This window comes from Haemorhous mexicanus, chromosome 2 (assembly GCF_027477595.1).
Source record: "Haemorhous mexicanus isolate bHaeMex1 chromosome 2, bHaeMex1.pri, whole genome shotgun sequence".
NCBI classification, from domain to species: Eukaryota; Metazoa; Chordata; class Aves; order Passeriformes; family Fringillidae; genus Haemorhous; species Haemorhous mexicanus.
The window spans coordinates 87,500,875-87,525,787 of NC_082342.1; the positions used below are offsets into that span (position 1 = coordinate 87,500,875).

Sequence of the window (24,913 nt, forward strand, 5' to 3'; positions counted from 1 at the left end):
TTAGGAATCCACTTAGCAGCAACTTGGAATTGGCTAAAGAGGGATGACATAAAAACTAGTTTTATAAATTTAAAATGATGTTGGATTATTGAACTGAAGCATGCTCCACTCCCCAGTAGCTGCTTATCTTCAGAGGTAAATACTGCCCATCATGACTGTTTCTATTGATCTAGTTTGGTTTTTTTGTTTGTTTGTTTGTTTTTTAAATATACAAATATCCATGCATATCCTTCATGGGGAGAGATGTCAGATAGTGCTGACTGTGATGGTACAAAGCTTTGGAAAATGAAAAAAAAATCATGCATCTATCTGTACGTGGACTTACTTTTGAATTACTGATGTGATTTAAATCCAGTTTTGTCATAGCATCATAGCTATCTCATGCATCTTTCTAGCAAGCACAGCCTTGTCCTGTTAACTGGATTGCAGCCATCACCCTGGTGCCCAGCACCAGCAGGGTGACTGGTGTGCATCCTCCCTTGTGCTGGGGGATGAGCTGCAGGGGTTTTTGTTGGAGCTGTTTTGTCTAGGGCAGCAAATAGCTCAGGACTCTGCTATCATGAGTGGCCAATCTGAGCACTTGTGGTGATGCAGAGTGATTCAGTCTGGTGTGGGGCACAGGCTGCCCCCAGCTGCATTTCTGTTGAGTTACCCAGAAGATACAACAGAACTCATACTTTTATGGTAACTACAGAAACCAGATGCAACAGCATAAGATAGACTGATAGAACTTGGTGGTACTGGATCCTCAAGAAGCTTGATGTTCAAGTAGGTCAGCTGCCTCCCTCTCCCCTGCCCAAATTTGAAACAGCAGAATGGTTTATAAATGTCTGGCTTAAAGCTAATAATAGAAGTTCTAAAGTTCAATTTAAGTATTCTCCATGTCAGAGCCAATTGTTCAGTCTCAGAACAGCTAAGGCCATTTAGGCTGAAGAAGTGACTTTTTCAGTCAGTTAAAACAAGAAATGAGCAATCCCAGAAATCCACTGGTAGGTTGGGGGTTTTTTTGGTTGGTTTTTTTTTTTTTGTTTTGTTTTTTTTTTGTTTGTTTGTTTTGTTTCCAGAATGCCAAAAGCAGGGCTAATCCTCATACAAGTGATGAATTTGCCTGAAGGGAACGGGAATGTTGGCAGGGTTAGGTACTAGTCCCAGGCAGGTCTGAACAGCTTACTCATATTCAGTAGCTTTACTTCAAAACAGTTGTTCCTGCAAGTGAAGTCTTCCCAAAACGCATTGTCTCACCTGCCTGCTGGCACAACTTCATTATGATATTGAACATTCTCAGGGGAAGTTTGAAGATGATGCACATCTTGTTCAGTTCTTCTGAAGATGCATATCTTGTTCAGTTCTTCTATTGCCCTGTCTAGCTAAATAACAATACGAAAGTGGGCAGCACGGGAAGGGGTGGATCTAGTGTAGGAGTCAGGATGTCTTGAATGCTTATCCCCCTCCTGTTCTTGGGAGCATTACAGGAACTTCCTAATCTCAGTGCTGTCAAAAACAGCTTGCCCAAATTTGCAAGTACTGTATATAAAAAGAAATATATGAGCTAATACCTGACCATAACTAGCAGTTTTAGTACTTGAAAAATCATTGACCCATCTTTTTCTGCATAAAGGAAAACAAAATTCTCTCAACTATTCACCTGAAAAGGTGGACGAGTTGTCTACTTTTTTTTACTTTTTTACTTGTCTTTTAAGGGAAACTCCAATATTTTAGAAACTCAAATGGAGGTAGAAAAGGAGACAGTGTGTCTGTCCATTCTTTACATCAAAAATTTTACCCTATCAGGCCTTTTTTAGATGAGACAAGCTAAAAGGGAACAAGAGTTCAGTCACAACTCATCACAGTGGCAGAGGTCAGACATTGCTGTCTTTGGTGTGGGGAACCTACTGTATGTGTCTGTTGGAGATGAAACAACTGAATTATACACTAGAACTACTTGGGAATGCCACTAATATCCTACACTACTCATCTGCTTTTTTCATAAAACAGAAGTACTTTAATTAAAATATTGAAGCATCCAGTAATATAAGCCAATTATGTAAATGTAAGCCAAACACACAAGTGAATTGGTGATACAATTTCTTGACAACAAGAGAATAAAATTACTACGTACTAGCTAAAGCTTCAATGACTTTTCACAAGCAGATGGAGCATCATGTACTTCATTCTTGTGGTTACTAACATACTCCAGATACAGAGATTTGGGAAAACTGTGGGTTTGCTCCATTTAAGTCCTCTTCCCATTGCTAATAATCTCTTCACTTCCTTTTAAACATGTCTTGTTTCTGTGTAACAGAAAAGAGCAAAAAGGAAGTAACATTTTCAACTTGCCTCTCAAGTGAAACACACATAGAATATGTGGTTGAGATTGTGGCCTAAAGTGAAAAAAAAAAAAAAAGCCAACACAGAAAAGCAGCAGCGAAAGTGTAATTCAGCCCAAGATACACTGAAAACCGAGTGCACTAAAATGTTTTTCTTAGCATTCAAAACTTGGCACAGACACTGAAATATGCACAGAGGTGCTACAGCAAAGAGCTGCCAAATGTTATGCTTAAGATTTACTTGCTTTCATTTGCACAATCCAATGAATTCATTTGGATAACTTTGAATAAGTATTTGAAATGAACATTGCATTTGAAAACCATCAAAACATTTTTCAAGCAGTCTTTTCCACCAATAGGATGAATAAACTGCACTGCAGCTACCTTGTAGAAGCTAAAGTAATGTATTATTCGACAATAAGATCCTGCTTTGATTATTTTTCCTCCTACTACTGATGGTAACCCCTCCTCATCCTCAAAGGAGGCAGACTGGAGTAAGAAATGGAAGTGAAGAGGGTGTGCCAGAGGAATGGGACAGCGCTCTTTGTTGCCACCCGTTTTAACTCAGTGATGCCAAAGGTACCTCACAGGGATCAAGTTGCAGTTTGGACTCAGAAAGGACAGTATTTTTTTCATTCCATTGCACAGTCTGATTGAAACCTGTATAGAAACTATGTTAATTCCCACATCTGAAAGTCAGTGGCAGCTCATAAGGCCATGATGGGCAGCAGCTGATCTGTGGGATGTGACTGCAAAACCACTTCAGCAGAGTGGTCAATAATGGTTAACTGATAATGTTTCCTGTCCCAATGTGTGGGAGAATTAATGAACTGGAATATTTAGCTCTGTAACATAATGGCAGTTGAGCGAGAAAGACACAAGATCAAATTTCCTCTGGGTAGTGAGGCAAATAGCAATGCAACAATTAATACCCCAATAACTGCAAGTGAACTGCTATGCTTTATCCACGGGGAAGTAACAGAAACCCATAAACTGGCACACACTCACAAGAGAACAGCCTGAAATTTCAAGTCTTCTGTTTAACCTTTTATATCCAGGTGGCAGCAGCCAGTCTTTCTTCTTTCTTCCACAACTCCAGACTGTGGAACCACAACTGGACAAATCAGTTAAGTTGGAAAAATCAGTAAACTTGTTACTATTTAGGCACTTGGCAACCCCTGCTTTGCCTTTTCCTTCTCCTATGGTCCTCCCACATCACAAAGTGAGAACACAAGGCCCTGTAAAAGCTTCTACTGTTCCAGGATCTGATGATAATTGGATAAGGAAAATTGAACACTATTAGGTTTGCCCATACTAAGATGTCTAAGTGGATCTTTTCAGTAGATCCTGGGTTACCAAATCTTCTTCTTCAAAAGCCATGCCTGTCCTTCACACAGACAGATGTCTTCTCTACACTTCACATAGGTAAGCAGTGCAAAGCTCTGCTGCTTCTGGCTAACTTCATTCCAAAATGATTAAAACATCTATAGGAAATAAACCTGAGCTCCTGATGGTAGACAACCTATTTAAAGGATCCTTCCCTAGGTGAGTGAGCCCCAAGTTTTTTTTATTTTATTTTCAGAACTACTGAGGAGAAGAACACACAAACCTTTTTTTTAAATTTATTTTTAGAAAAATCACAATGTTGATAGGACTTAGTAAGTAATTTTTAGGCTCACAAAAGCTGAAAAAGGATTCAACAGTCTTGGTTAGCTAAAAGCTAGTTTGAGCTCCTCCTGCCATTTTATCCCTAAAAAACAGTTATTTTTATTTACTCTACACGAGGCATAGATCTGTTTATTCATGTAGGCAAGCAGTACATTTCTTTGTATTTACATAAACCAAATGCTTATGTAGGAATCACCTTTGCACTCTCAAACACACTTAAAAGCTTTAGCATTTTTACACTAAAAGCAGACATAGGGCAAAAACAGACTTACAAATTAATTCCATTAAGAAAACACTAACATTTGTGTAAAGCTTTGTTGCAAGCTAAGAAACATGTACAAGAAATTCTCAAATGAATTATCCTTGGCATACATTCACATTTGAATGTACAGATATATTTACAGGTTTAATATCCAAATTCATTAATTTCTAAGTTCTAAGATGTTCCATGAAATGTCATCTCCTGTAGAACTTTGCCAGGGGGCTGAAGCCCATTAGTAAGACACATATGGTAAAACTGCTTGAAAATTTAAAGCAACTAGAATGAAAGCCAACAAAACTGGTCAGACCATTCCTTCCTGACAGAACTAGTTATTATTCTAGATTTAGTCCTTTAGCTGTTATGAGTTGTAGTTTTCCATGTTTCCACAGATCCTTGAAACCTTCCTGTTGCTTTCAAGAGCCACAGCACTGGTCACAAGTGCTTTCAGAGGAGAAAGCAACCACGGCTGATCACCCTAGGGGAATCCTTCACAAGTCCAAAAGCACTTCTCACATGTTTGCTATTTCTACTGCTCAGTGGATGCTTGTGGAGTGAGGTTGGCTTGTTCTGGTCACTCTTGCTGTTTGTAGTTGGAACTGTTTCTGTCCCTTACACATATATAATAAGCCTTCTGATTTCAACACTATTTTTACTTAAGCTTTTGGCTATGGAAGTCTGAAAATGTTAATCCCCACTCCCAAGTTCTCCATCCACAACTTTTTAGATGATGCCAAACATCAATGTCACCAGAAATACAAAGTCCAATTATGTTTCTGATCTGCAAAACAGGCTTTTCCACAACTGACCAGCTCAGTACTTGCCAAGCAGGAAGAGCCAGAAAGGATGAAGGCTTGGTGTGCATTAACTTTGGGTTTTCTCAATCTGTACCAGACAGATGCAATGAAAAAAAAAAATCTAAAAACAAACCAAAACTTTTTGTCTCCTGAATGCTCAAGCACAAGCAGCTCTTCCCTGGCAGCTGGCCCAGGCAGCTACACAGATTGGATCAGCAGCACCCATACCCAGATCCACTATCCATCCACAGTGAGCTGTTTGCTTTCAGGTGCCCACAACATACACAAAGTTGGTTGGTTGGTCCACTCACTGAGTTCAGGTTATTTAAAAATAGGTTTGCATTGCCTGAGAGCAATAACATAACAGAAACCATAACTGCATATTGGTTTTGGAGAGGTAAGGAAAAGTTAAATACACTGAATGCACTTGAGACACACCTATTTGTCAGAGGAGACAAGGAAAGAATGTAAAGGCACAACATACTTCTACACTCCTGTCATTAAGGCCATGTATTGGTGTGCAACAATGCTTCACAGGGCTAACCATACAGAAGTACTCAGGTCTAAGTCACAGTCCCAGAGGTGCTTCAAACAAGAACTGTTTTCTCATGAAACTTTGGGCTCTGCTGTTTGTTATGCTTTGTTTCCTTTTTTTTTTTTTTTTTTTTTTTGGCAGAATGTAGGTTGTTTATCCAGTTCCAAAGATCTGTTCTTCACCACTCTTCCTTTTAGTTCTCCAGAAGCGTGCGCTGAACTGAAAAGTGAAAACCAATTCAAGATTAGTGCACTAAGTTAGCATACAAAGCAAGTTATACATTACTATGTAACAGTTTATGCAGTCAACAACACTCAGCAGATGCTTGACCCCGTGTAATAAATTTAGGAAAGCAGAGGCTTGATTCTATGAAGCCAACAGGCTGCATAGCAAGGAATATTACATCCAGATTTCTCACATAAACAACCACACAGGGAAGCTATCTACACTTGCACTGTAACCCAGCATTCAGTTCAGGCTGGCAGGTCTTGCAGATGCAAACAGGCTGCTCATACAAAAAGTAAGCTACTGAAAATAAGCTCCTAGGTTCAGGAAGTCAAAGGTAGGCTTAGACAAAATTTTAAAAACACAGACCTATTCTGCTATGCCATTTGACCTGGATTAATGAGAGACTGCTTCTAACTGGAAGCCATGTAGGCACATCTATTACCAGAAGCAGACCTAACATCTGCTGACTCCCAGAACTCGGATCAGGAGCAGCACCATGATGACCATGGCTGCCCAGTCTCTTAGCTCAATACATGATCATGCTTGTCTGCAATATATAACAGAAGTATGAAATCTGGACATAATATGACATCAATATTAGATTAGATCAATAGGTAGAAGTAATAATATCTGACAACATTACAAGTGTGACTTTACTGGTTAAAATAAGGTTGCATCATCTGATGCATTTCACTTTTGAGTGCTGGTGAATCTTGGCCAGAATTTCACCATAACCCAACCACAGGTCATATTTTAATATTTTAACTGCCTTTGGTAGAGGACTTTAAATGATATTACTTGCTTCCCTAATGCACAGCTGAGTTGAGGATACCTGAGTCTCTTCAGTGCTTACAGCCAGTCACAAGAAAATGTTTTGTACTTGAGAGTTTTATATATTTAACAGCCTAAAGTGTTTATAAAGAAGATAATGAACCAGATGAAAGTTTACAACAAACAGATGAAATGCCCAAGAGAAATAAGGCATAATTATTTTTCAATTATAAAAAACCCAGAAATAGTTCCGCAGGTTTAAGATTAAACTCACAGAAGAATATACTGCAAATATATATTGCTTTGAGATTTTAATACTCAATACTTCAAAACCAATGAACTTCAGCATGAGGTTATAGTGCTTTTTCCTTTGTTGACCAGTCACAAGGACTATAAGGCCAAGTTTTCAGCTATACCATTTCCTCCAGCTCTATCCATGGATTCCTGGAGCTTATCACCTGCTCCATCATCCAAATCCCCTACACAACCATATGTGGAAGGGTGAGGTTCTCAGTGTCCGTTGTTTTAAATGAGATCCTTCCACAGCTCTCACCTTTGTACAAAGATTAATTATGTGATGATTCTTTCATACAAGAATCATATTCTGTTCACAACAGAGAATGCTTTAATTACAACATACTAGTGAGTTCAGTCCTCTTTACTTCCAGTGTGGTTTCATCTCTGTCCAAATATCAAAAATTTTTTTACTACACCTTCTTGCAGTGTTCTGTATCAGTTTATAATTAGAAAACATTTCAGATTCTAATCAGAAAAAATGTGCACTAATAAACTTTCAACTGCAGTTATTAATCACACTGATGGAGCAGGCTTGTGTTTTCACAATTTTCTCTGATGACACTTTTGCAGAGAAAATTCAATCCACCTTCTCTAAGCTTCTACATTTCATTGCACTCTCAAGGCAATAAACCAATCTGTTCAACAAAAAACTCAAGAAAAGTGGCCATATTGTCAGAACTGAATGCTTGATTCACTTCTAAGTTTGTCATCATGGTAAAATCATAGAATCACAGAATCATTTATGTTGGAAAAGACCTTTTAGATCAACCATTTTAACTATTACCCTAAGACTGCCAAGACCACCACTAAACCATGTCCCTGTGTGCCATGTCTTTTGTGTATATCTTTTAAATACCTCCACGGATGACAATTCCTGTGCTTTCCTGAAGAGTTTCTGAGCAGCCTGTTCCAATGCCTAAAAAACCTCCTCATGAAGAAGTTTTCCAAATATCCAATCTAAACCTCCTCTGGCGAAGTTTGAGGCCATTTCCTCTTGTCCTATCACTTGTTACCTGGGAGAAGTGACTAACATACACCTGGCTACAACCTCCTTTCAGGTGGCTGTAAAGAGTGAAAAGATGACCCAGAGCCTTCTTTTCTCCAGGCTAAACATCTCCAACTCCCACAGTCACTCCTCATAACCCTTCCCCAGACCCACTGCCCTTCTCTGGACATGCTGCAGCACCAGAGCCAAGTATGAGGGGACAATCACTGCCCTGGTCCTGGTGGCCACACTATTGCTGATACAGGCCAGGATGGCACCAGCCTTCTAGGCTACCTAGGCACACTGTCAGCTCATATTCTGCCAAAATTGTTAACTGCTTTTTTTTAACAAAGGAGCACAATTCATTTTCTCCAGTATGGTCAATAAAGTGCATTGAATAGGATCCCCAGCGAAGAGTTGATCTTCCATCTAGATTCTTGCCTTACCAGGTGGCTCAGATTGCACTCCCCTGTGGCTATCCATATTCACATTCTCTTCATCTGCTGGGAAAAAACCCAGATATTTAGCATTCAAATTCTCTTATATTTGAGGCTCTTGATAAATAGAGATAATTTGAGAGAAGAAACAGCAGTGAAAAAAATGGGCTACTGATAGTAGTTGAGTTGCCCTGTTTTGTCTACACATTAATTTTAGCATACATGGTAGAGATCTTTTTCGGTTTCCAAACTTCCCAAATTACAAAACAGCAGTGCCTGGCTGAATGACTGCTCTATCCCTTCACTGAACAGTCAGAAAGAGTGAAACAGACAAAACCAAAGCTTCTGCCCATCCTGTCACCCACAGTACTCCCAAAGTTCTCTTATCCAAATTATATCTTACTTAGGTGGAAAGGAAGCAAGCAGTATATCACTGCAGAAGAATAATTTGGGGATGAATATTGGGGTAAGTTGTCATAAAACTAATAAGTAGGCAAACATCTTGTGAAGACAAAGTCAAATTTTATAAAAAAAGAAACTACGAAGTATTTTTCAGCATGAAAAATCTCTAATCCCAACCTTCACTTGATTCTACTTATAATTAGTTTTTGCAGTCTCTCCTGCTTAAATTTTAGCCAGAGTAGGAAACAAAACTAATTTGGAACTCTTACCGCTTTGCTTGAAACAGAGTTTCTTCTTCTGGTAAGCAATGAAACTACTTATTGATGCAACTACAGTAGCACCCACAGCACTTATAATTCCAGCTATTGCTCCCGGAGAAGCTGAAAAAAACAGAGATGTTTATAAACATTTTTCAGAACTGAAAGCCAAATCAAAATATTGTCTCAAAGTAAACACTATGAACACTTCCAGAAAACATTAAACTGAAATTACATGAAATTGTAATAGTCAACTCTGTGCACAATGAAAAGTGAATCCTCTCATTTTATAACCATTGATTTCTTAGCAATGCCCATTGTTAAAAAACTTGAGCATGCCTGTTTTAAGTTCCACTAATAAAGCAATCCTTTCATTGCCATATCTACTTCGTATGCATGCAATCACTGCATCAGCATCTCTGAGACCTTAACATTTGGGAATCATTTGTAACACAGGAATGTTAAAGGACTATGGAAGCAGAGCTTAAAAGTAAAAATTCCAGATTGCACAAAAACTTTTTAATTGTAACCCACTCCCAGCAGTAACCGTTCTAGCAGAAGATTAGCAATCAGAAACCCCAAGAAAACAAGCTTCATACATCTAAACACCATCATACACACACACTCATGCATTTACCCTTGTCTTCTTGGCCACTATTTGGAGTTGGATCCTTCCGTTCTGTAAAAATAAATGGAGAGTTTACATTTTATATGTCTAAAGAACACTCATATCATAATTGGCAAACATTTTGTCAATTAATTATGCAAAAATACAAGCCATCTATTATCTCCATGCAGTGCTAAACTGGCACTGAAACTTTCTATTTTCAAAGCATGGCTCAGAGCAGTGCCAACTCCAGCCTTGAGTGCTCAGCACTTCTACAAAATGAGCTAATAAATCTGGTTTAATTCCCCTGTGCACAACCACGGAGAACACATATAATTTCAGAGTAACATTCAGCTGTATTTCCACAGAACCAACTATCTTTTCCTAAAATCCCAGCCTCATCTACTTTTGCAATTTTCTTCACAAGCAAGCCAGAAGTTCTACAAATACTAGCTTTATTTGCCACTGTGCAACTCATACCACTGAGGCAGAAACCTGTGCAGATGAAACCACCACACAAGTCTCCACAGATGTTCCTTGCCCCTTCCAATTTTCAAGTACTGCCCCAAAGGAACCTTGGAAGGAGGAAGCTACCCAAAAAAAGTGGCATCAGTAGTCTTTACCTAGGACAACTCAGAGAAGTCAGTAACCATTAGCATATCCCAAACCCTATCAAGATACTTATACTAATTCTGATTTGGAAATAGTAAAATTGCAGTGAAGCACTAATTTTAGACATAGCAACTTACCAAAAAAAGTTTGGCAAGCTATGAAATGGTTTTATACTGTTCAGAGTTTAGAATCATATGGTGGTGAAGGGACCTTAGCGATCACCAAGCTTCAAATCCTCTGCCATGGGCAGGGACACCTTCCACTAAAGCAAGCTGCTCAGAGCTCCATCCAATCCAGTCTTGGACAACTTCATGGATGGACCATCTCCAACTTCTCACTTCCTCACCTGCCTCACTACCACCACAGTAAAGAAGTGAAGGCTAAGGATCACTTGGAAGTGTAAATATCAGTTCATCCTGTGGGACAAAGGAAATCTTTGAGAATATAAGGTGGACCCTCTTCTGGCACACTCCTAGGCTTCCTACCTACAAGAACGAAAATAAACTAAGAGTATGTCATAAAAAATAGCACTTGGATGACCTTAAAAACTATACTCACAGTGAAGTTTGAAGTAAGTAGCACATTCACATTTCAGTTTTAGAAGCCGTATTTCTTAGCACAACAGTAAAAAAATCACTGAAAATGTTTGCTCTAGACCAGTTTTACCCCCTAAGTATTTGGGGCTTTTTTTTGGCAGAGACAGAACATGTTACTTTTGAACTCGAAAATATGCTCTTAAGTTTCAGATACCAGAACCAAATGCATTACAAATTAGAGCATATCTAAGGAGCTTGTGAGCAAGCCTTAATCAAAAGCTCAGGTAGACATAGAAACAACAAGAAGCACAACCTGCTATCTTACCATTGCCGCCACTGCCATCGCTTCCTCCTTTTGGGAGACTGCCATCCCATAGATCTGAATCATCAAATTTGTCTATAAAATAATGCAAATAACATTACCATGTTTTAAGTTCAGTGAATAAGACACACCAAGGCATATAATAACATGGAAATTTTCTCAAGACCATTCAACTGAATTTGTGGTGGTTTTAGGCTCAGCACCAGAGTCAGAACATTGAACCTTTTAAAAGCCCTCACAATGTCAAGTCCCTTCAGCTCAGCACTACAGAGTTTGACAGCAGCACTCCTTTCTCTGGACTTCCTGAACAACCGAGAGAAGTCAGTGTCCGAGAGCAGGTAGCACTGCACAAATCAGGTTAAGCAAGCAAGGAGCCCCATAAGCTGCTTAACTCTAATAGCCCAAATCTCACTGTCCTGTGAAAGCAAAGAAACAATGTGGACAGAAAAGGACCATTCATTTTCAAGGCTGCAACTGTGAATGATTCTTCAGAGTTGGGTCTCTAAGTCTCAAACAGTCCATATGTAATTCCCTTCTCTGATTTATTGCAGGACATTGAAGTAGTCCCTCTCCATTTCCAATGAACCCTACCTCATGCAGCCTGTCTCCCTCATGGCACCTTCTCCTCCTTCCCTCTGCTGCCAAATGAATATTTCGTTTACACAACGCAAATCAGTTTTTCAGGCAGAAAAACTAAAAGTATTGAATCAGAGGATGTTTTAGTTGGGTGCCAAAAGCAGTGTACTGAGGCATGCAAGAATCAAATTCAAGTTATCTACTACAAATCAGGTGAAAGAACAAGAACTGAGGCTTGCATTCCAGGGCTCTTTACCACCATCTTTGTGAATAATGGCATCATCACAGCTGCATCTTTCTGAATCTGCTTTTTTTCCTGGGTTAGGCAAAGATAGGGAAGCCCTCTAAAGCAGAACATCCAGGAAAGGACATGTATTTAAAACCGATCTTTCAAACACTAAGAGTTGTATTTCTTAATGGGGCCTTTAAATAAAACAAAACTAAACAAAAAAAAAAAGCAGCAACCCTTTAACTTAGAGCTTTCGCTTTAATTTAGATCCTTTAAGAATAAAGATCATAGGCAGCTGCTACTTAATTTTGAGCATGACTAGAAGGTATTCAGTTTGTAAAGAAGAAAGGACTCAATTCAATACATGGGTGCTTCACCACAGGCAGCTAAGAACAGCACTGCCCCAAGAACACACACACACACACTGTCCTATCCTGCCTCTTCCCCATCTCATCCTGTTTTTAAGTGAAAGTGACTCAACAGGTTTGTTATGGAATTTCAAGACTGGTACAAAGCTTATCTGCAAGACAACTTTCTCTCAATCCTCAGTGTTTGATGTATGCCACACCTGACATCCGTAGCAGGCAATTAACAAGGATCAATTATTGGAAGTGTAACTGAGACAGTAAAACCAGGAGTTTGTGCTAGAAGCCTTACCAGAGCCTTCAGGTTGATCTTTCTTGGGGTTATCTAGTAACAGAAGAGGGATTTAGGGAAAAAAAAAAAAAAACCAAAAGAAAATGTTAAGATAACAAAACCAGACTATAACACAGTAATGTTCAAAGGGACTAGGACAGATTAACAAATACTCTTTTACTGTTCAAAAATTCCTGTTAGATCAGTCTTACCAGTGTCTTTAGGATTTTCAGGAGGATGTGGCTTGGGATCACCTGTAGACAAATAATGAATTAATTGAGCAAAATTACTAGTGTGAAGAAAAGCAGAACATGGAGTGACCTTGAAAGATGATCTGACTTAAAATACTGTATCAAAACTTCCCCATGTAATTTTCTTTTCATTAGCTAATGCTGTGTTTCTTTGGCTATTTTAGCTAAATACTGTGTTTTAATGCCAATAAGGGTTTTCCTGCTACATTAACCAGCATGTCAGATCCTTGCTAGGATGGAACATACACGGAAAAACTCATAAAGTCTTATGAAACGTTTTAGTTTGCACACTGATTTCAAAGGCTGAGTTTCTTTAAATTTTTCTACCAGGTACAGATTACTTGGCTGTTTTCTTTTTTAAAATTACCATGTTTTAATAAAACATAAAGTCTAGTACCTCACTTGAAAAAAAGACAGAGAATAGAACTAGACTAGGTCCCCACAATGACATTTCATTTGGCTTACCACAAAATAGGAAAATAAGAGATCTTAGAAATTATCTCTGTACAGCTTTGTCACAACCTTCACATTAGAAAAAGTACTTTACTTCAAATTATTTATAACAGATTAATGTTTCCTTGTGCCACTAAAAATACTTCCTGAAATGGGAAAGATTACTTTGGAATTAACATTTACTTCCATAAGTAATAGTTTATGGAGTCAGTGCCATCTAGTGAAAAAACAGCAATGAAACAAGTAAAAGCTGGCTAATAAATTATTGAAATTCCTACAGTTCTGGTGATCCAGAACCTTAAGATTAACAAACATAACTAGGCTGCAGTTATTTTTATCAACAGTCTGCTACCTTAATCAACTCAGTGCCCTATTATACTTAGGTCATAAAGGATGGATAGACATTGCACCAGGTACATCTGAGCAGTATCCAGGAAAATATGATTCTTACCAGAATCAAAAGCATCAGACAAGTCCAAATCACCTACAAAGAAAGAAGGGAATTTTTAAATGTAATGCAAAAACTGCACTCTTAGACTACTTTTTAAACAAAATGGACTTCACAACGTTTTTTCCACAAATGAAAGATGTGCTCATGCATCAGAGATTCACAGAAAAGCCCTACAAAGTGAACCAGGCATTACCCACCAAGTGACTTGCTGCTTTTGGAGACGATGGGACCTGTCAAGGGCCAGCTCAAGGTGAGCAAGCTCCAACCATGTAGACTGAAAGCCAACAGAAGGCATTTTCACAGGGTTTTGAAGCTTGTGAAATCCCAAAATGTATTTCTGAGAGCACATTCCAAAATGAAGAAATCCTTTTGCTGTTAGGGAACTGCTTTCTTTTATAGAAATATCACAACCCTGTGTGCCACTAAATTGAAAAATTCAGGATCTCAAACTGGTATGTACACTACACTTGATTTTGCAGTAAAAGGCATTACAAGCCAATTAGATCTCACCTGATGATGGTGTCTTCTGAGTTACAGGAGGCTTCTTTGTACTTCCTGTCAGGTATGGTTAGGGAAAAAAATAATTAAACACTATTTAACATACTGTTCAGAAGCTACATGAAGGACAAAGGACAAATCTAAGTACACGTCTATACACCAAAATGCACAAGATCAAATCTATACAGCAAGACAATTTCACCTCAAAGAGAAATCTTTCAAAAGACAAATTTGAGTTCTGTGTGGTCAACACCTTGACAAACACATGGCTGAGAATTGTTCCATTGAGGTTTAAACAAACCATATGTGACAAAATTGTCATGCTTGGTCATGCAGTGATACTAAGAAATCAACAGGTGAAGGAAACTTTTTTACCTTCTGGAAGTGCATCTTCTAAGGAAAATTCATCTTGGCCTGTAGAAGATAAAAGAAACAGTAAGGACACTGCTTTTTCTTACTTAAACCCAACATTTTAAAAAGTCATAAACGTGTCTGTGATCAATCTTGAGGTATGCTTTCTGCTTCCTGAGCCAATCTAGAAGAATATTTTGAGTCAGGGTTGAAGACAGACATTCTTCTCTATTTCTCCAGGTCACTATCCATATGTCTTTTCAGAAAAAAAAAAAAAGGAACCACATAAAAAATTTGCTCTATAGAAATGACCTGAATGGTTGGAACATATATTCCTGCAGCCAATAAAGCACTTTATTCTTGCCACTGCTATTCCATGTTTCCTTAGTGCCATCAACAGCATACTCTTTCCCACCCTTCTTTCCACTGGACCACAAAATAATTGAGGGGACAGCTCCAATGCTTGAGAGCATACAAGATTCAAGTGTAAAGAAAAGCTTTGGAGCACAAAGGCCATTATGAAAGTTATATAATGGAGTTAATACCTTGGCATTAAAAATTAATTTTCATGGGTTTGGTAAGACTTACTTTCCCCCTAACTAGGGTTAGCAGCATGGAGGTGGTTAAGATATTAGCACGTATGATCCTGAGCAGCTTTTCAACTTCCTAAAACATAGCTAAATGCAGCTGGCACCACCATGGGGTCTCCACTACAGGAGATCAGATTCCATTTTCAGTCCTTAGGAAAAGAACACTGTCTGTTGCTGTATTAAATCAGCTGCTAGAGCTTCTGTGGCTTACCCAGCCAACTGCAAACACACCAACTCAAGACATACAAGACACAAACTGATTTCACAGCACAAATATAGTGGTGTGATCTCAACAGCAGAGCCTTGTAAGATAAGTGGATAGCTAAAACAACTGCTTGAGGTGTTACTAAGTTTTCATCATCCCTACTTTCACTGAAGTATGGAATAAGAAAAAGGCCTGAAAGTAGCTATCGGCCATTCCAGAAAAATATATCTAAAGATACTGCTTCAGCCCCACAGAAGCTGAAAGACTTCTTCTACCTACTGAGGATCAAGCCAGCCAGAGCAAAAGTTACATCCAAACAGAAACCACCTTAATTCAGAAGATACCTGCATAAAGTATTATGTGCCTGGCTTTTCCTCTAAGAATGTAACCAGCAAAGAGGCATCAGAAGCAGCTACTGCAAAGTCTGAAGAGAGGAATAAAAACAAACATCAAAATCAAACTAGAAGCAGAATGCACCTTTCACTTACATGACAGACTAAGTTAAGACAAATCATGAGTCTAATACCAGGAATGATGGATGCCTGGTGACATCTTTTGACATAACTAAGGTCAAAACTGAAATGCCTTTTCCTTCTCAGGTAACTGCATCAATAATGCCTTTATTTTAAAGAAAAGAAATGAGATTAAGATACTTCCTTTTTTTAGTTTGGAATAGGGAAGCAACTGGAATGGAATAAAAAAAATGTGCACTCTGGCCAAATGAACTGCTACAGCAGAAACTGAAATCTGAAGTCTAAGAAGTGATTCCCATACTGTAACATCTGAACTAAAATCACCTTGCTCACAGCCAAGCAAGGAGACAGGCCTACCTGGTCTCAGACAGAGCCCTTTCATGGAAACAGAGGTGGTTGATGGCCTTATTGAGCTGCACAAGCAAAGTACATTTAAAATCTCCTGGATAAAATAAGTAGGTATAGATCTTGAACAGAAAGCAGGAAGATATTTTACTTGGTATCCCTTATTGCAGGTGGAAACCAAAACCTCTGTTAGATCACAAGAATGCAAAATATTTGCAGGTCATTTATCTGAAGTCTACATCAACTTGCAACACAATTTTAAAAACCTCTGTAAAGTTAGCAGGTCCTAAGACACAAATGCCAGTTACTTCTGAAGTTACTCCTTTGGTCAGACTACACCAAGAAACCTCTGTACCGACAGGCAAAAAAAGGTCAAAGCACTCATTAGAAATTTTAACAGGCATTTGCATAGCTGTTCCTCAAACTTGAGTTCTAGTTTGCTTGTGTTCTCAAGAACATACATCTCTCAGGCTACAGTCCTTTGGGAGGTATGCCTAAGACAGGACCTGATCAGAATTTGGTAGTCTAACTCCAAGAGGGCAGGCAGAGGAATTTGTTGAAAATGCACAATCCTCAAAACACTCTACCAGAGCAGCACCCAGAGGAGGGACCATCAAGAACTGTTAACACCATCTGTCTCAAAGTCAAAGGTATAGCACTAACACAATGAACATTACACTGGTTTGTGTATATTTCAAGAACCCTCTTTCTTTCCAGGCAGATGGAAAAACAAGCACATACACTCTACTTTACAGAAAGCTGGTGCAGCTGAAATTTTACCTGGAGCAGAAAAGAGGCTATATGAAGAGTCTCCCACTGCCAGCATAAAACTCAGTCCAGGAACTCAGAATGGCTTCAGCTGCAGCAGTTTCCCTCAAGAGGAGGAAACCTTTGTAAAAGGGTGTGCTTTCAGTGACATTGCTATTTTAACGGATTTTGCACATGAGCTTCACAGAGAAATAATTTAGGATGAGATTGCTCACTGCCAAGTTCATGTAAAAAATGCTCTGACAGAGGAATAAATAAAATTGAGAGTCAATAAAAGGAAAAATATAATCATGCTTTATTGACTGGAATTACTATTCTGAAACCAAAATTCTGCTTTCCAAGCATACAGCAAGCATATCAGGCTTCTCATATACATTACTTTTTTGAGATAAGGTAGCAAAAAATGCCAAAACTTAGGTTATGGAACTCATTAAAATAAAAATCTGCCCTCTAAGGTGCTGGAAGTCAGCTTTCCCAGCAAAGAAAGGTATTTCTCCTCTGTTCATGACAAACCTTCCTATGTCTTTAAAGCAGTTGCTTTTATAAATGTACTGACTCCACTTTTGGTATGGGTGGGTCCAACTAAAGTAGAAGTTCAGTGACTTAGTCTAAAAGGAGAAAAGCTCAGTATGATTCAGCTGGTTCCAGGAAAAAAGTAATTAGAAACAAGAGATAAATCTAAAGAACAAAGGTATTATCAGGGCCCAAGATGGAAAAGTCAGCAAGAATATGCTGCACTCCCTACAGATTTAAGGAACACCCAGAGCAACTGCACTTATGAGCATTTTCTTAGTCTAAACAAGGATACTTAGAAATAAAGCAGATATTGTATTGCATATGAAGAACAATACAGCAGGTATTTCTAGTTCCTAGGAGCATGAGCAGATTCAAGAATACTTTAGAAATGTCTACACTAATTTCCTTTCACCTCTGTATCTCAAATATCTGGATCTCAAGAGACAGATCTGTAGCAATGCATCTGAACCACTTAGACTACAGTGTGCACCAGCCATTTCGCTTGTATATGCTCTTATCAGAATTTTCTCAGGGCTCTCTCGAATTCATCAAGATTACTAAGACAAACTGTGCTAAAATAAGAAAGAAGAAGCTAAGAAACTGAATTCCAAGACCACAAGAAGGAGATGGCAGAGAGCTGTGAGCCACCTGGGCTGTAACCAATCACATATTCTGAGAAGCGCATGCAAAATGCATGGACAAGCAAAGGCACCAGTAAGAAATGCATGATCAGCATAGGCAGTAGAGTTAAAATGTAAGAAATGCATGATCAGCATGGGCAGTAGAGTTAGAATGTATAAATAAGCGCATAACGTAAACAATAAACAGCTTCTGCTTAATCATATTGGTTAGTTGTCCGGGAGTCCTAAATTTCCCATACAGATCTTCACCAGACTGTCTCTAGTAACCAACACAGTTTGTGTTAGCTAGGGGGAACACAATAAGTAAAAGAAAAAGAGCAAACACAGCCTTTGAATAGCTGCAGAACTACAGGGTATCCAAGAGATCCAAGTAAGCAAGTAAGAGTGCAAAGACCTGTGCAAAGACCTGTCACTGCTCTCAGATACTTCCTGCTACAGTATTAGATTGGTAATACTCACATTCCACGGCAGAAGGCAGAGAAGTACCACCTCCACACACTCAAAATAAGCAAAACCCAGCTGACCACAGTCCTGGGCAACCTGCAGAGGCTGACCCTTCTGAAGCAGAGGGTGGGAATGAAAGAGCACCAGCTTCAGCAGCCTCTGGTTCTGTCACAAGGGCCAATCCTAGCCACTGGACTATACCCCTTGTGCTGCAAAGTCATAGAACTAAAGATAAAGTAAATCACTCTGTCTGCAATTCTTTTTATAAATGAGAACTGAAATATATTGCTCTGTATCCTGAAGTCTGTAAGCAGAAACCTAAGCTACACTAACAAGAGCTGCTAGAAGAACATTTGGGTGATGGAAGCATGACACTTCCACCAAGAAATGACAAGTTTTGGGGGCACTGGGATGGGAAGCAGAAGGAATGAAAAAGTGTTTTTCAAAATGTAACAAAGGTACTGAATCCACACGGCAAGCAATCATAAATAATTGGATGTATTTATCTGATTTTTCTAGTCAATTTTTCTTACCTGTAATTTCAGGAGGGCCTGACTCCAATTGAAGACTGCAAGTATCATACACTATGCTTATTGCTATTTCACCTATGTACTTGCCTTTACCAAACATAAATGCATTACTAAAATTAGTGAGCATTTTAATTATTACTAAGTTACCTTTTGTGTCAATTCAGGGACTAAAGCAACACATAACTGGCAGACAGAAACAGGGGCTTGTCTGCATCTGTGTGCAGCAGTTCATGCCACCTTCCTCACAGCAACCCTAAACCACGCTGAGGTCACTTTGTGCATTAAACATGAAGTTACTTGATGTCATCAAGGCCAGCTCAATAGCCACAGCTGCCACTGCCTTCTCTTCCACCAACAGAGCAAAGCCAACCCTGTCCTTCACCCTCTCAAGCAGGCAAGGAGTACCCCTGCCCTTCTTCCCAGGTCTCAGGGTAATCACTGTTCCTCTAGGGAGGCTCACAATGGGCCAAGAACCTCTCTGATCTCCACCACTGCCTCTGTGGTCATGGGGCTGGATCAGGAGCTCTGAAGCAGCCTTAGGAAAACCTGTTCTCAAATCTCACCAAGATCAAGAAGGACTGTGCATCTGCTTTGCATTCAGACACTTTTGAAATTCTGTCTTGGCATAAGAAATGTCAGTAGTTCATTTTAATAAGCCTAAGATACCAAAATTCTTTAATTGCATGTTGCTCACAGTCTACAGCTTCAAAGTTTAAGCTGTTCAACAGACAGGATTTTAAGCTTTCACAAAGCTGACAAGCCTTGCAGCTACTACTCACATACCCTAAATTTCCATAACCAGGTGCATTCTGACCACAAGGTTCACATTTACTCTTGCTATGTAAGATTCCTCTCCTAACCACTATACCAATCAGTTTTTGTAGCATAAAAATATATTAACTTTGTGAATGCATATTAGTTCACATTTTACATTACAATGCAATCTGGCAGTGGAATTTTACTGGACACTTTGGCATTGATCATGCTAAAGCAAAAGAAACCAAAAGACAGCTTGGCCCTGTAAATACTGACTTTATTTCTTAGAAGCTTAGAGATAACAGAATATATGGTTGGGCAACGAACATAATGTCAGCATCCTAACCACTCTAACACCTCTTAGAAACCCTCCCAATATTGGCTGGCATCATAAATAATTAAATAAAGTGAATCTGATTCCAAGAATGTCTGGATCAGTTGAAAAGCAGTAAGAAATGCAAGTGCTTTCTAAAGTTTTACCATTATGTATTCAGTACTGTGGGTGTCAGTGACTAGCCAAACAAGAAAGCTACAAGAATCCTGTGTAAAACCTCATGGATGGCCCAATTTGGCTAGGATACCTCATGCACATAAATCTTTACTCTTGTAATTCTGCATTTTGCATCCCAGCCCTCCTCCTCAGTCCTCAACGGTCTGTTGCAAATTTTCATAACATCCTCCAAAGGTCAAAGCCAGTATGTCAGCATCTCTCCTTCTTCCAGTGTCAAAGACTCTTGTTACTCCTCAAGGTTTTCGGCACTTACATCTAGCAATAGCTTCAGCAGTTCTTGACAAGAACCTTTCTGACTGACATCCATGAAGCCTCTCGGCCTGAAGTGTGTACTTCAAAACAGTGGCCACATCACAAGCAGCCAAAGCTCTACATGCATTTCTAGAGCTCAGTACCCTGCCCAGTCTAGCGCAGAGAAAGGGTGAAGTGTTTGCAGGGCAATTGTGTGATGTCTGGGGCATGACTTCAAGGGCTGTGTGCTTTTCCTGCTGATCCCAAATCAGTAAAACACTTTATACAGCAATTAAGTGTGTAAAATGGTTTCACTTCGCAACAAACAGTCAGAAATTTGTTTGCAATCAATCAGCATATTGTTTGGTCTGCATCCTCATACTCTGCATCTCTGGTGGCCTCTTGGGTTTGGGCAGGAAGGAATGAACGAAAGAGTAATCCTGGTGTCGTGGGGAGCTCAGAGGAAAAAAAAGCAAGTCTAGCATCAAGGTTCAGAGACCAAAAGATTGGGGCAATCTGCATTAGATGAAATATGGCAAAGTTTTAGCACAAGAAATGAGGAAGTACTAAGTACTCAAAATTTGTGATCTGACAGACATTGGGTAATTATTGGTATGGGCATTGGTCCCAAAACCTCAACTGTTGGACTGGTAAATAATCCTCACTCTGATCGAGGAAAAAAGTTAGATTATAATTTATGTTGAACAAATTAATGGAACTTGGATCTTCATTTATAAATTCCTTCTTTAAAATAAAATGTATTTGAAATATACACTTGCAAAGCTTACAGAGCCAGATCAACACTGTTATTTTTATAGCAGTACACTGAAATGAAGATTCACAGTAAGAATTCCTGTGTCTGCTGATACTTGTAAGATGACAATTTCACAGCTTGTTTCTTTTATCTTCCTCACCACAATTCTTAACAATTCAATACAGTTTGTTTGCTAATAGTAAAGTCCAAACAAAATCTGTAATCTAACCAAAAACATTAACTGAACAGTAAAACTGACTTTGTTTTCCAGACTCTTTATTTTCATTGTGGCTTGCTCAGTTATGGCTAAAAAGACTCTTCAGCCTTTTTAATCTCTGTACTTGAAATGAGCTACAATCTCCCGTGCGAACAGAAAGAGGAAGACTTTGGGTTTTATGATGAGGGTTTCCTGGGGGGCAGGTGTGGATTGAGGAAACCAGACTCAGTACAGCATTTGCAATGATTTGAATCACAAGAGTTGGCACAAATATACGGCAAGCCAGAAACATGGTATAAGTTTTGATTCTCATTTAAAATAAGGTTGAGAGATTTTCCTTTCAACTTCCTATCCTTTAGTACTTGAGGAAAAAGGCAAGTTTTCCCTTTTGTACCAAGGCTATGTTCTTAGTAGTTTCAGTGTGTTCATGAGCCCAGAAAAACAGCTGGAATGTGTTCACAGTGGAACTGTAAGCATTTCCAGTTCAACTGCATCTTGTGAAATGACAACTGCTATATTTAGACAAAACCTTTAACAAGAATTCTCCATGTCCGCTTTAAGAATTATTTTCATAATCTTTGCTTTGATTATGTAGTATCACCTCCTAAAATCAAATTAGATTTTATGTTCCAGTGTTAATCACTTGCAGGCTGCCTTTATACATGCCAGACTTCAGTTTGCACTATAAATTTACTTATTTTTAAAAAATTTAATAATTTCATAGGACATCCCAGGAAAGCAATAAGAATGGATGCAGGACAGGTAAGAATTGCAAGCTGAAGGAGCTGTGCCAGGATATAGGACTGGCAATGGAGCCAGTGACAATGGGATAGGAGTAGAAGCAACAGGGAAGGGGAAGGAGAGGGAGAAATCTGGATGCAGAGGAGTTGTCAGCTCACTACAGCCACAAGCTTCAGAATCTTAAGTCTTGCCTGAAGTTTGGGGAAAAAAGGTCCGCATCTCTGCTTAGTATACAAAGAGCTTCACAGAAGTCCAAATTAGAAAAGAGGAAAGCTGAAAGTTTTTGTGAGAACAGCGGAGAAGAATATTGTAAATCACACTGCAAACTTGCTGGCTAAGACAAGCAGAGACAGCTATGAGGTGAAGAGATGTCTCAATAACCATTTGCAACATTTGGGGAGGGAGAGAGCAGGGAAGAGATGGTGAAGTAACTACTGAATTTGAGATCCAATTGCAGGAGGCCTGGCATCCAGAATAGAATGAGAACCACAGAGGAGGCAGGAAGGCATTTCTGGTGTTGAAAAAACAGAGACAGGTCTGGGTAGCTGGAGGTGAGGGAAGAATCAGTAAGAATCAGACTGAAAGATAATGATATAAAATGTAGAAAAAGACAGACTTATCTAAAAGCTTTCTGCATAGAATTCCCCAAGCCCCTCCCTCAAAGCATATCCCAAAATCTCATTTCTAAATTTAAGAAGGACTTGTGTGACTCTAGAGCTGTCTGGTTTGTCCAACCATAGCATCAGCTCTAATAAACACTGCATACTACCCAACACAACAGCCTGACTTTTTATTCACATCTCACTTCTACTACTGCTACTATCACCACTAGTTCCTTTTCACATAGTTTACTCTTCTCCTCCAAATCACAGGGAACAAAATAAAATATAAGTCTAAACATTGTAACTGCACTTTTTCCACAAACAGAAGGTTTAGAGTGTAATATTTCTGTGTCAGTCATAAAAACAGTAACCCTACCAATCATGCTTGAATTTGCTTTCCTGGAAATATTAGAGTTTCAAAATTTTTCACTTTATGTTATCCTCAGAATGTTAGATTTCTTCACAAACAGAAAATACACAAGCAACATTTTTCTGTGGTTAAGCAAAAAAGCATGCAAAGACAGTTTGATAATTAAAATCAAATTTTTACTAATTAAATTGATGGGTGTTTCATCAAAAAGAACTTCTGTTTCATGGAAAGATTAACTTAGTATACTGAATTGAACTTTTAACCAATGAAAAAACAACTGCTATCCTAAAATAGTTTGATTTTGCCACGATTAAAACTCTTGGGCTCAGAGTGAAATGAGCTTTGTGGATACTTTACTCACATCAAGAAATGCATACCATTTCCTGTGAAAAATTTGGGAGCAAGAAGAGATCCGGTGGGAGTTTTACAGGAAGCAACTATGAAAAAAGCAGAGCAGAATTAACATCTGCATTTAACTAACCACTGCTCCAGTCAAGAGGCCTTCCTTTCCTTTAACAAGTACTGTTAAGGATGCCAATTTCAGATGTTTATAGCATGTGGACACTTCATAAGTGACTGAAAGTGCACAGAGAAAGCCAAATGCATTTGTTATGCAAGCAATGACGCTGTGTGATCAGACCTGACTTAAAATGTAAATGCTTTCTTTCAAAATCATCTTTTTCCCAAAACATGTTTGAATTACTCTTGCATTTGACATGTCAACTATATATTTTGAAGGCACTGTTCTACATTTAAAAAACCCACTCAGGATTTAGAAACACTACTGTAAACAGGCCTTACACCACAAAGATGTAAGTTCTTGTACTTTCACAGGAATTTGCCTTATGACTTTTTGGAATTCTTTGTAAAAAAGTCCTCTGGATCTTATTATTCTGGGCTTCACAGTCACATCAAATGCAGAGACTAAACCAGTTTAAAAGGAATTTGTGATGACTATCACTGCATTTCTTTTCAACAGGTGAAAACTGTACCTGTGGAAGGAGCAACCAATTTTCTTCAGCAAGCTGGAAAATCTTTCCCAGACTAGAATTTACAAACATATAGAGAAACAATGTTTTTAAAAATAAACTCAAACTACCTTGTATGATACCAAGCAACCTTCCAAACACTAGCTTTGGGTCTGCCTGCACCTGTAATGGTGTGCAATATATCTGGAACTGGCTGTTACAAAGGTAGGAATGCAACCCTACCATCTTCCATGCCACTATCCACAAAGGTTCAAGGCAACATCTCTGGAGAATTTTTCCATGGTATTGATGCTATATTGATTGAAGGAAAAACCTTCAAAACTAAGGAATGGGCACCATGTAATCTTTGTCTTTCCCCAGCCTGAAATGCTTAATCTGAAGCCAGCAAATCAACGTGAAGGCTGAACTCCTCAGGCTATAAAATGCCCCAGCATATGACAAGTTATATGCTGAAGAGGCTGCCATGAATTTGCAGAAGTGATGGGCTCTGTTAGCCTTAGAACATGCTTGGAAGCTCCAGTGGCCCTGAGAATACTTATACACAGCCTCCTGAGTGATCACTAATGTAGTCCAGAAAAGGCTCAAAGACTGGAGTCATGGTAATCAGCAGCAATGAGGAAAAGCATTTCCAACATCAGAAGAATGGAAAGTAATACAACAGCTACTCAGAGAAATAATTTGAACATATGATGTAAATAAGATTATCTGAAATTCAGAGGCAATTTAAGAAACATAGTAAACAGGT

General features: G+C 38.9%; 1 protein-coding gene across 1 annotated transcript in view; it reads right to left on the reverse strand.

The window, feature by feature from the left end:
• Window positions 1-3,935: 3,935 nt before the first annotated feature.
• The window catches only part of CD99 (CD99 molecule (Xg blood group)), a 45,027-nt gene continuing 24,049 nt past the window's right edge, over window positions 3,936-24,913 (reverse strand). Inside the window, exons 4-13 of the mRNA XM_059840314.1 lie at window positions 14,510-14,548; window positions 14,147-14,191; window positions 13,637-13,669; window positions 12,694-12,735; window positions 12,503-12,535; window positions 11,044-11,115; window positions 9,601-9,642; window positions 8,976-9,086; window positions 8,314-8,367; window positions 3,936-5,805 (exon numbers count right to left, since the gene is read on the reverse strand). Of these exons, the coding sequence (XP_059696297.1) occupies window positions 5,780-5,805; window positions 8,314-8,367; window positions 8,976-9,086; window positions 9,601-9,642; window positions 11,044-11,115; window positions 12,503-12,535; window positions 12,694-12,735; window positions 13,637-13,669; window positions 14,147-14,191; window positions 14,510-14,548 (497 nt within the window). The 3' untranslated portion in view covers window positions 3,936-5,779. The remainder of the gene's footprint in view (window positions 5,806-8,313; window positions 8,368-8,975; window positions 9,087-9,600; window positions 9,643-11,043; window positions 11,116-12,502; window positions 12,536-12,693; window positions 12,736-13,636; window positions 13,670-14,146; window positions 14,192-14,509; window positions 14,549-24,913) is intronic.